Raw genomic sequence first — 11,931 nt, forward strand, 5'->3', positions numbered from 1 at the left:
AATAATATAAAGGCAAATAAAGAATGATGCAATGCATCTTGATTTCTGTAAGTCCAATGTTAGTATTAAGAATAACTTAATTTCACTGACTGAACTCCAAAACTTAGTTTGGAGATAGGTGTTTGAATTTTGTGACGAAACTAAAAGTAAATTGAGGCTTGTGATTTGCTTGTAGCTGATTGTGTTTCAGTGTTTTTGTTAATTCTATAAAGGCTCATGAGAATTCCAAATTTAGTACTTCACACCAACAACTTTTCACTTTACAAGCTGAGGAATGTGTTTAAAAAAAGAAAAAAAAAAAATCTCCTCTCACCCCCCTGCTCCTGGTGGAACTTATTTGCTCCTCATTTCTTAGGGAAGTCTGGAATAACCTCCTCAAGTTTCAGAGCTGTGGTCCTTATGCTGCTTTACATGATGCTGCCGCAAGTTTGAGAAGTGCCTTTGCTAGGCCTGAAGGAGCAGGTCTAAGGTTACTAGATCTTTGTTTCATTTATATAAGAAGCACGTAATATTTGATGCAAGTTTGCCTTATTGCATACTTGAGAAAAAAAAAGTAAAGGCCAGGAAGCTGCCACTATCTCCGTTAATTTTCATTTTGCAAGTACTATGGGAAAGCTCTACAAGGCTGATGTTTTCACAGAGCTGCGTTTGAGCTTCCTTCCCGTTCCAGGGGAGCTCACAAGCAGGCTGCGTGCTAGTTTGTTATCCTTACAATAAGGATTAGTATCCTTACAGTGAGGATAACCGCTGGGGTGGTGTCAGGATCTCTGCCTGCACCGCTTTTAAAAAGGGGGGCGGGGGGAGGCGTGGCTGCGGCGGGGGCCTGGGCCGCCCCGCGGGGGCGGGGAGCGGCCGGCTCCGCGGCGCGATGGCGGCCAGAAACGCGGGCACCGGGCTCGGTAAGCGGCGCGGCCGGGCCGGCTCCGGGGGTGCCGCCGCCGCCGCGGCGCGGCAGCGGGAGGCTTTGCTGCCCGAGCGGCTGCGGAGCCCACGGCGGCGGGTTTCCGCCGCCTGCCGGGGTCCTTCCTGCGCGGGGTGATAGGGGAGCTTTGCACCTCCTGCCTGGGTGTCTTTCTTTCTCCGTGACTGACCCCGCCTTTATGTGCTTTCTCGGTGGTGCGAGATTTCACCCTCCCCCCCCCCGCACACACACACTCTTGGTTAAATGCACCTGGAGGGCACCACAGATGGGCAAATCAAAGCGATTCGTTACCGTGGTTTCTAATCACGTCCTCTGAATGCATTCTGTAAATCATCAGTATTTAAAAAGTATGAGTCAAGTTTCTGCAAAATCTTGAAAGTACTGCTCATTTTTCTTAAAGGTCAAATTACAAACAGAATTACTCTGGGCCCTTTAAAATACACTTATGACACATTCTTCGGGCTTTCTTTTCAACCAGGAGGCCTGCAGGAGGCTTGCTTTCCTTTTGATTCTTTTGATTAAACAGAAGTGGAGGTTTTCTCATATATAATGCCTTGACCCCAGACGCTGGGGCTTTGAATGGATCAACCTTGTAAAATAATGGCACAAGCTCACAGGACGGGCAGTGCTGCAATGTTCAAGCATCTGTAGCCACACCAATAGTACCACAGAATTGCGTCGGGTCCTCTCTTGCATCTCAGATTCGGACTGGATAAACCCTTCCCCCCATCTCTTTTTCTCTCTCCCAAAGGATTCAAAACATTTTTTTTTTATCATTAATTAATTGGATTACGATTTGCAAACTCAGGGCATTACCTTTCCTTATCATTCTCTTCTGTTACTTCCTCTCTGAAGGTTAGGGTTTTCGAGAGTCTTGCGGGTATTCTCCAGGCCAGAAAGGACACTGTAACATAGATAAGGTGAATATCCAGCCAATACAAGTTTTCTTTGCTGTTTCCTGTTTGGAGGTTGCGTTGTACTTGTTGCTGGAGGTGGGAAAGGGACATGGCTAGAGCTTTCAGACCTTTCCATGCAGTAAAATCCCATTGCAGCAGTGGATTGAATTAAGGTGATTTGCTTTTTTACAGTCAGCTCTTGATTATCCGTCCTTGAGGGGCATGATAGTTTGGATCAACACAAGCAGGTGCAAATTCAGTGGAGGAGATACAGGGACAGCGCTAGGGAAAGCAGGAGGCTGCTGACAGCTGACCCAGCAACGCTGAGGACTCCGAGGCTGCGCGAGCAGAGTTCAGGAGATCACGCAGCACAGTGTCATGTGTTTATATGCCTTTCTCTGGCACGAGCTCATGCATTTTTACAGAGTTAATATGCAGTTTAGATGGATGATAAGGCTGTGCACAGCTAAAAGTTGACTCTCTCCTCTAAAATGGCTGACATGTAACTCCTGTTGAGTTGCTCTGCTGTGCTTATCCTAGCGCTGTTTGCAGAGACAGGGAAGTTTCTTTCAACTATAATCATCTGAAGAGTGTCTTTTTGCTGACACAGACATGTTAATAACGTAGTGGCAAAACTACAGTGCCTGAAAAAAAGGCAGTATGCAAGTTTGCACATGCACTCCAGTTACTGTAAAGTAGGCACCTGTTGAGCCTCATCTTACTGTAAACTTTGTCTTACAACACCTGTGTATGTATGGGCCATCCAGAAACCCAAATAAGCCTGTAGCAGTTCAGTTCCTTTCAAAAGATTTTCCTGCAGTAGATGGGCATACATGTAAGGAAGGCTGTGCTGCCAAGCCTGTGAGTACTGGAACATTTGCCTGGATTTTGCTGTACAACCACAGTCAAGGGGAAAGAAAAACTATTCAGTGTGCAGCTGATCAGCACAATATAATTATTATTCCCGCCTACTAGAACAATCTTTGAGGATGTCCCAAATAATGCCTACATGTTACTCTTTTTCCTCCCATAAATAGCCTTCTCCTGCCCAAAAGCTGGCATTAACCTGTGGGCAAGACTATTAGCAGAGAAGGCATGCATGTCTTAAGGGCTGGACCAAGTGGCCTCTTCTGGCTGCAGCTCTGTCACCTGGAAAGCCCTCAGCTTAGTCGCAGGTATGTGTTACCACCCCCTCCCCATGATCTTCTTAAATTTGGTTGCAGACAAAATGAGCAGGGTTGGTTGCGCAGGGTAGACCTATCCCCAAGCCATATAGGGAAACTGTGTGGCCAGGACAGTATTTGCATGAAGTGAGCCCTGCTGTGACTGTTTCTACCAGCTGGCCTTTGCTGGCTGATTTAAAGGGAGAACTGAACCTCCCTAGCGTTAAACAGACATCTAAAATTCTTTAAGTGCTGTATCTTGTTTAAAGTGAGTTGCTGTGTCTTATTTTAAGTGCTGTATCTTTCCTGGTAGCAGTAGTCAAAAAAGACATGTTGCACACTATCTTCCGTGGTAGCTAGCAGTCACACCGCTGCTGTGACTTGAGATTTTGAAGGCTTTGCTGGCTTGTGCCAATACACTTAACAGTAGTTCAGAGGATTTATCCCATACCTCGTGGTGCAATCTGTAGGGTAACAGGAGTTTTCAAACAGGGACACCTAGTGGTAAAATATCTTTTATTTAAATATGCATTGTTTCATTTGAATGCTTTTTTCTGTATCCAATATTTCTGTGTTGCTACCTAATGGCATTATTTATGACATAAATTTCTGATACCACATCTATTTGTTCATGAATGCCAAGACCTCACATAATGCTTTCCCATGTGATTTTTTTTTCAGTAAAATAAATACATTATTATAAAAATTCCTTAATTCAGCCTTCCTTTTTTTCACATCACTGTTCCGCAGTAGAAGAATAAGGAGTTTCCTTGGAATAAAGAACAGGTGCTTCTAAAGGAGATAAAAAGATACTCATTTGTATGAATGAGTCAGAGGCCAACTAATCTAAGATATTGGCAGTTCTAATATATTCACCATCTGAGAATCCTGTAAAGAAGGTGGATGAAAAATTTTACAAGATTGTCATTGCACGTGGAAAGTTTGGGGAATCCTTCTCATATACTCAGCCATAGCAGCATGACTACAGGGGCTGAAAGGAGTCTGCCTCTCCTATTCTACTCCCAAGGATGCTCGAGTATAATGGACCAGATACTTCATATGTTTTCTCTCTCTTCAGTAAAGCATCAGATGCTACTTTTTCATGCCACTTCACAAGGGAATAATAAAACACATAAATGAGTACCTGTTCTGTAGTGCAAGCTAGTGACATACCCATCTGGTTTATCTGCAGGGATGCAGACATTTGCTACGTGGCTTTTCCCTTCCCTGCAGATGGAATTTTGAGGCAACGGCTTCAGGAGTCATGGAGAAAGACAGACACTCAGTAAGCTTGGGGAGAGGAGGAAGATGGCAAAGAGGATGTTTAAAATCCATCAGATAACACAGCTTCTTGATGTGGAGCCCGAATTTGCATCTAGATATAAATCTTTCTTTAGGCAACACAGTGGAGAGGAAAGGAAGAGGGAATGACCAGAAGAATAACCCAAGGTTACACAGCAAATCAACAATGACGTTGGCTACCAGTCATGTAGTTTTACCGTTTATCCAAGGGTAAATCATGCCTGACCAAGCTGATTGCCTTCTGTAGTAAAATGGCTGGATTTGTTGACAACGAGAGAGCAGTAATGTAGTTCACCTTGACTTTAGCAAGGCTTTTGACACTGTTTCTTGCAATATTCTTGCATCCAAGTTGAAATGTTACAATCTAGATGGATGGACAGCTAAATGGGTAAAAACCTGGTTGGATCACTGGCCTGAGAAAGTAGTGGTCTATACATCATACCCTACCAGAGGCTGCTGCCAAGTGGAGTAACACAGAGTCTAGCCTGAGACCAGTCCTGTTCAGCATGTTTTCAGTGAGCTGGAGGAGGCAATGGTGCTTGTTGGTAGAGTTTAATGATGACACTAAATTAGCTGCACCAGTCTCTACACTTGAGGGCAGGGGCTGCCATTTGAGAGGGACCCAGACAGGCCAGAGGAACAAGCCAACAGGAGCCCAATGAACTTCAGCAAAGCAGAAGGCAGAGCCCTGCTCCTGGGAAGGAGCCCTGCTCCTGCTCTCTACAGGAGAGGCCTTGGGGACCATTGTGGGCAGCGAGCTGAGCACCAGCCAGCAGTGACTCTGGCAGCAGAGATGACCAGCAGCCTCCTGGGCTGTGTGAGCAGGGGCACAGGGTAGGTCATGGGAAGGGATCATCTCCATCTATTCATCACTCATTATAGCGCCTCTGTAATAGTGTGTCCAGTTTTGGGCCTCCCAGTGCCAGAAAGATGGACAGACTGGTGTGAGTTTTGCAGAGGGCCACCAGGATAGTTGGAGCTGGAGCACTTCCCTATAAGAAGACTGTAGGAGCTGAGCTGGTTCAGCCTGGAAAAGAGACAATTTCAAGAGACCTAACAGCATCCTGCCTGTATCTATAAGGAGGTTATCAAGAAAACAGAGCCACGCTCTTCACAGCAGTGAGTGACAGGATGAAGAGTGACAACTGCCTTGAATTGAAGCAGAGAGGTTCAGGTGGGCTATTAGGAAAAATGTCTTCATGGGGACAATCAGGGTGTCCGGAGAGGCTGTGCAGTCTCCATCCTTGGAGATTTTCAAGACTCGACTGGATAAAGCCCTGAGCAACCTGGTCTGACCTCATGACTGAGCCTGCTTTGAAAAGGAGGTTGGACTAGCAACCTACTCTCACCCCTTCCAGGCCAAATTGTTCTATGAGTATATGATATATAAATATGTATATATGTGTGTGTGTGTGTGTGTATATATATATATATATATATGTATGCATGTATGTATATGTGTATATATATATTCTTTGAGCAATGCATAATTAGTTATTCTTGTTTTGCAAAGTATGTTCATGAATGCTAAAAATAAAAAAAAATCCATCCACGTTGCTCAGCCCCTCTAGTTGAAGGGCCAGAAATATATTCATTACGTTTCAACCGATATTTTTAATTAAAGTTGATATTTCTAAGTCATTTAGATATGAGAGCTAGCCTGTTGGTAAGTGGCATTTAGATAATGAAGTGTTGCATCTCTGTTCAAGACAGCATAATCCTGTTCTAATATATTAATAGCTGGTTTTAGCCATTCTCCTAAGGAAGGAATGCGTGTACCTTGGCTGTATTTCTTCACCATTTCCTTTCTAATATGTTTTGAACCTGTTGGGGCTAACTTTAATAAATTTTGAAAGAAAGACGGATATATCAGAGGCAAGAGAGCTCCTACAAATTGTAAGAAATTGGTCATGGGGCTGAGTGACCAAATTAGTCCATCCATTAAAGGAAAGACAAGCACAGTTCAGCAATTACATGGGTTTTTTTATTACTTTTTTGGGGGGGGGCTTTGTGCAGATAAGTATCCTATCTCACTCCATGGTCGTGAGGACCATGATGGACAGCTAGGTTATTGGAGTAAGGAAAGCTTTCTGGAGAAAGGAGAAAAGAGGGAACAGGCAGAGTACACAGATCTACAGGAAACCAAGCTCCAGTGGTTTGCAGCTCACGGAGCAACCTGCTTCCTAAAAAAACAGCTTGTCAGCGGCTTTCAAAGCACTTTAGGAGGTACCATCGTAGTCTGTGCTACCAAGGGTAGTTTGATCTGGGTCGAGGCTTGCCCACTTTGCAGTACCTGCTGAGGTTCTGACCATGGCCAGCTCCCCCGGCGGTAGCAGCGTGGTGCCTAGCTTCTGTTTTCAGGTAAAAAGGTAAAAGCGTGTCCCAGGGGTTGTAGTGGCCCACCATGATCATGGTCCACATTGTGCCATTTCCCTAATGTTACAAGACAGTGTGAGCTGATTTCTAGTACAGGGCTCAAGCCTTTGTCGGCCTTGGAGGATGTGAATGCTGATGACTTGGAGACTCAACATCTGTCATACAAGAAAGACACATCTGAAAATAAAATAGGTCTACAGCAAGAGTCACTATAGGAGAATAATTATGGTTTCTCTCTCAGGAAAGACCCCCAAAGCCCAAACCTTAATCAGCTTGGTTGGTAAGTATTTTTATGTAACTCTTTAACAAGACCTGGTCTTGAAGCTTTTTCTCTGTCTTCTGCGCTATCGTTCAGCTCTGCGTGACCAGTTGGATTCAACCTTTCTTCAGCCAAATACCTTATTTTTCCTCTAAAGAGTCAGGACACAGTTTTGTATTAGCTTCTCCAGGAATAATAGCTTTCCTCACTTCCCTCACTCAGTTTATCATGTGTTTGTGGTAAGAGTGGGAGCCCACATGCTGCTTCTGGCACGGAGGAGGGAAAAAACAGTTCCGGGGGGGGGGGGGGCTAGCTTCTTTTGGGGAGAGTGCTGGCTTATACAGCCTTAAAATGCTTGTGAAACTGTGGCCTCAGGCATTCTTCAGCTCTCTGTTTCACCATCTGAAGGGATACCACTGATATGTGTGTGTGTGTGTGTGTATATATATATATATGTGTGTGTGTGTGTGTGTGTGTTATTTTTTAAAGCCTCTGAAAAATTTAGTCTCTTTTATGGGGAAGGTATTAGGTACTTTAGATATTTTTATAACTGTAGTAGTGAAACAGTTTTATTTTTTGTTTTCTAAGGAAATGCTTAGTGGTTTTGGATTCTTGCCCCTCAAGGGGCAAGAGAAGAATTTCCTGGTAAGATTTGGAATGTGATTTTTAAAGTTTTTCAGATGTCTTCAGAGGAAAAAGTAAACTTCAAGAGTGATTACAGAATATTGGCTAATTAGACATAGTGTAACTGCTTTAATTACTTTTATCCCTGAAGCCACATGACTATGCAGATGACTAGCAGATGACTTATTTAAAAAAAAAAAAAAAAAAGACGTGTTCACACTGCAAGGTTAATGAGCCTAATTAAATATAGGTTTTCTTAGCCAGATACTAAATCATAAAGCTGGGGGCCTAAGGGAGGGGGAGAATCCAGATCTATCTAAAATAATGGTTTTGTTCTGATTTTTAATGCAAAAAAGGCTGGAATGGTGACTGATTTTTCTGGATAAAGACCTGCACATTTAAAGGTCTACTGAGACCTCCCATGGCAAGCTTTGAAAGCCTGTTTAGAGACAATTATGCTGAGACATATTTGTTTTCACTTGCGCACTGTATTAATTAATAGAGAAGTGGGCTTGCATGGAAGATTTGTGTTATGCAGAAGTCTCCATCTGCTGCTGCTTATTACCAGAACCTTTGTCCTTCCTTACCATGCGCTCTTTGTATTACACCATTTTTTATTTTTCTTCACAAATTTACAGTTACATAATGTCTCACATTACATTGTATGGCAAGGATGAAGTCTTTTTTTTTTTTTTTTAATTTTTCTAACAGTTCTGTGTTGTGTTTCAGTGTTCTGCATTCAAGAAAAACTCAGGGATCCAAATTCTGTTGTATTTCACCGAAATTTAGGTCTGAGGCACAAAAGTGAGCCACTAAACCTTAATGAGTTGCCGTGTTTTGGCAATTCCGATAGTACGTTTCTTGCGAAATCCAGCACAAGGTGAATAAGAGTGACTCCTCTCCAAATAATAAGTAATATGGGATTAACTTGTGCATGGGGGAAGTTGCTTTTCCTTTCACATAAATTGAATTTTATGCCCCAAGAATCAAGAAGAAGTAATTTTTCCCTTTCTAACAAACTGGAGGCTGTGTTCAGATTCTTCCAAACTCTTATACAGAAGGCATTAGCTCTTATAGATTAATTATTTAGTTGGATTTCTTTGTTGTCTTTCCTAATGTAGAAATAGTAGGTTAGAGCAGAGTGACTGAAGCCACTGGATCTTTATTAGAGAGCTAGAAGCTGAGTTCCTCAAGTGCTTTCTTTGATTTTATCAGATTTTCCTAAAGGGCTGGAAGGTTACTAGGCACTCAGAAGAGTTCTGAAGTTATCTTGATAAATTCTGTTATGGCCAAATGATCCCACCTAAACACTTGGCACGTAGTAGGAGAATCACTGCACAGGGTTTATGTTCCTTTTCTTTTTTTCTTTTCTTTTTTTTTTCCCTCCCCTCTATTTATTCTCTTCCTCCAGGGGCTTTGTGAATGATAGCTTGCAGTGGCCCCGTGGGAAGGGACGCGTGCTCTGTGCCGATCATTTACGAGGCTCAACTGTAAAGAGACTTCAAAGGATGCAAAGATTACACTAGCTCGTACTTAAACTGTGTTTATATGGTTTCCATTTACTGAAATTAAAGAATGTAAAAATGAAGGAGGTTCTTGCCATAGTTTTTATAGCAATAGCTTTTCTCAGCTGCTTTCTACATGTCGGATGAGCTTCTTGCATTTGAGACAGAATGAATAAGTCTGTGGTTTATCAAGTGAAGAGAATTCAAGAGGGTTTGCTGTTAGGATGGTTTGCAACTTTGCAAGCTCCTCCTTTTCTTTTTTTACTATATGATAAGACTGATACTAAGTCCTGATGGAAATCCTAAAAATTCCTAATGCCTTTCCTTTATTTGATTTACTTTTTTCTGCTTTTGGCCAACGTGCGTCCCTGCAGGCGCTAATTAGTTACTTCTATGTGGTAGTAAGAAAGTGGTAGCAAAGTGGTTTACTGCACTGATAATAAGGTGTAGTTAGCTGTGTTTCGTGCCCTTGCACCCTGCATTTTCACCATGTCATTTTTAGCCTAGCTTGGTTTCTCCAGAGCTTTTAAAAGCCTCATTAGAAAAAAAGCTTGTGTCTAGACATACTTTAGCTAGTATATTAGCTCTGCACTTCTATGTATTGTTAAAACAAAAAAAGTGTGAAGAAATAATGGGGGGACAAGATTTCCCTAAGAAATTGGGAATCCCTAAGATTTTGTCTGCCCACTCTTTTATGTATTAAAGCTTTTTAATCAGCATGCTTGAAGGAACTGCATATTTAATACAGTAACGAAGAAGACTCCCAGAGATGAGATGCTCTGAGTGATTATGTCACTCAGAATTATTATATCATAGCATGTGAAGCTGTGTCCTTATACTGTCCTTAATTGGTACTTGATGATTGGTATTGGTGGTGGTGATTGGTTGATGTTTGGTGGTTGATGATCATGGAGGTTGTCTTCACAGCATTTTCATGGCTTAGTTATATAATTAGTATTTAGAAGAGCTACTTACGTTTTGGGATATCAGAGATGGTAAAGATGTTCTTTTCTTTTATCTCATATGTTCTGTGAGCGGGAGGACTTGAGTTTGAGTTCATTCACATGCAAAATTACACCTTTGATTTCTCCTACTGAGCAGAAGTTTCAAGGTTCAAGGCCTGCACCCTCAGTTCTTTTTCACTCAGTTATGCTTCTTCCAGAGGTGTCCAGTTTTGATGCTTCTCTTTTTGGGCAGTTTCAAAAGTAGACTTCTAGGACCCATTTCTCTTTGATTATTCCTTGTGGATAATGAAACTCACTGAAAGTGAGAGCCAGACTGTCCACAGTGGGCATCTGAATGAACTCACACGTTGAACGTGTTGCCCTGTGTCCTCTGGAGTGTTCAGGAAGGAAAGTGCTCTAAAGAAGGCATGATTATGGGCAGATACATTGCCCCAGAATTAATTGCTGTTGTAAACTTGCAGCTAATTGGGCCCTGCTAGCAAATTCAGTAAAATTAACTCCAGCTAATAACAACCCGGATGCTTTATTGCATGAGGATCTCTGTAGAGGTTTTGGAGACCATGTGAGATACAATTGCTGTAGACAAAAGTTCGCGCATGCACACAAAATGCTGTTGTATGCTGGGTGCAAGCAGAGCAGGCAGCAACTGAAAAAAGTGTTATCTTGCTCTAGAGTCAAGAAGTACATCAGTGGGCAATGACAGAAGGCTGTTTTGTATGTTTTAGCTACTATAATGTGTAGCAGACTTTATATTCCAGGAGTGGCCATCTAGCATCTCTTACCAGCGGTAAGATAATTCAGTTGTGATGGCAAACAAAACATTACAGTGCGAAACACCCAGTTCACAGACTGTCCCTGACAGAAGTTAAGGCTATTGTGATATTTTGGACTGATGAGAAGCATGCAAGCCCTTAAAAGGACATGAAAGCACAACGCTGTCTTCAGAGGGCCCAAACTGAGCTCCAACTTTCTTCTGAAGTCCCACACAGTATATTAAAAGAATGCAAAAATAGCTGAGACTTCTCTTTTTTCTTTTCCCCCCTACCCCAGAACTTGGCTGGATCTCAAACGTGCGTGTGAATCAACCTGCAGTTCTAAGGCATGTAGAACGAATTCAAACGCGGAGAACTGTGAAAAGTAATTGGCGAGTAAGTGCTCTTTTTATGCATTCTGTTCCTGTATTTTTAAAGCAGTCACTCTCGCTCTCTAGGCTGCAGTATTGAATTTTGTTCAAGATGCATGTACACTTAAAAGATTGTGCCTGTCCATGTCTTATTTTAATAATTTGTATTTGATGGTGATGGGATGGAATAAGGTGACGCATTTATCCAAACAAGTTAAAAACCTTATAACTCATGAGTGGCAAAACCACAAATGAATTTAAGTCATCTTTATTCATGAGTGGATTAAATTGTATATTACTATCCTACCACATTTATTCTGTTTCCCAGACAGATTTCTCTGCATCCGGCCCTCTTATTTTATAATTCTGAAGTTGTAAGATACGCTCATGGTTCCTGTCAAGTTTGACCTAAACCTTGAAAATTGTTCTTTACTTAAAGATCTCTAGCATGTGTAATTCCTTTGCTCAGCCATTTCCTGCCTAAAACTGAACATCTTAGCTAGATATGGGCCTAGGGGAGGAAATTAATATTGAGGGGGGTGACTTCTCAGCTGCTGAGATACAGTAAGTGATTGGTTGTTTGTCTTAGTGAAAAGTAGGTTCATGTAAGCCACTGGTAAAGCCAGTGGTCCAAATAAACTTTTCTTTGATGCTCTGTTTTGCATTCATTGAATACTCATATTCAGTGTCTTAAAAGTTACCATCAGCCTCTGCTAACTGGTACTGCCCTTGGGACTGACCCAAGTCCCAGCTGACCCAAGGTCCCTGCAGTTTCTCCAGTTTGGAGGTAGAGATC

At 42.3% G+C, this 11,931-nt stretch overlaps 1 protein-coding gene across 3 annotated transcripts in view; it reads left to right on the top strand.

The window, feature by feature from the left end:
* Window positions 1-838: 838 nt before the first annotated feature.
* The window catches only part of DERA (deoxyribose-phosphate aldolase), a 51,628-nt gene continuing 40,535 nt past the window's right edge, over window positions 839-11,931 (top strand). For 2 of the 3 annotated variants that reach the window (XM_062570366.1, XM_062570375.1), the window contains exons 1-2: window positions 845-899; window positions 11,063-11,160. In XM_062570366.1, coding sequence (XP_062426350.1) covers window positions 869-899; window positions 11,063-11,160 — 129 coding nt within the window. In that variant the 5' untranslated portion in view covers window positions 845-868. Of the gene's footprint in view, window positions 900-2,855; window positions 2,994-11,062; window positions 11,161-11,931 lie in introns of all 3 variants that reach the window. The other variant, XM_062570380.1, reaches the window with a different exon arrangement.

This window comes from Rhea pennata, chromosome 1 (assembly GCF_028389875.1).
Source record: "Rhea pennata isolate bPtePen1 chromosome 1, bPtePen1.pri, whole genome shotgun sequence".
NCBI lineage: Eukaryota > Metazoa > Chordata > Aves > Rheiformes > Rheidae > Rhea > Rhea pennata.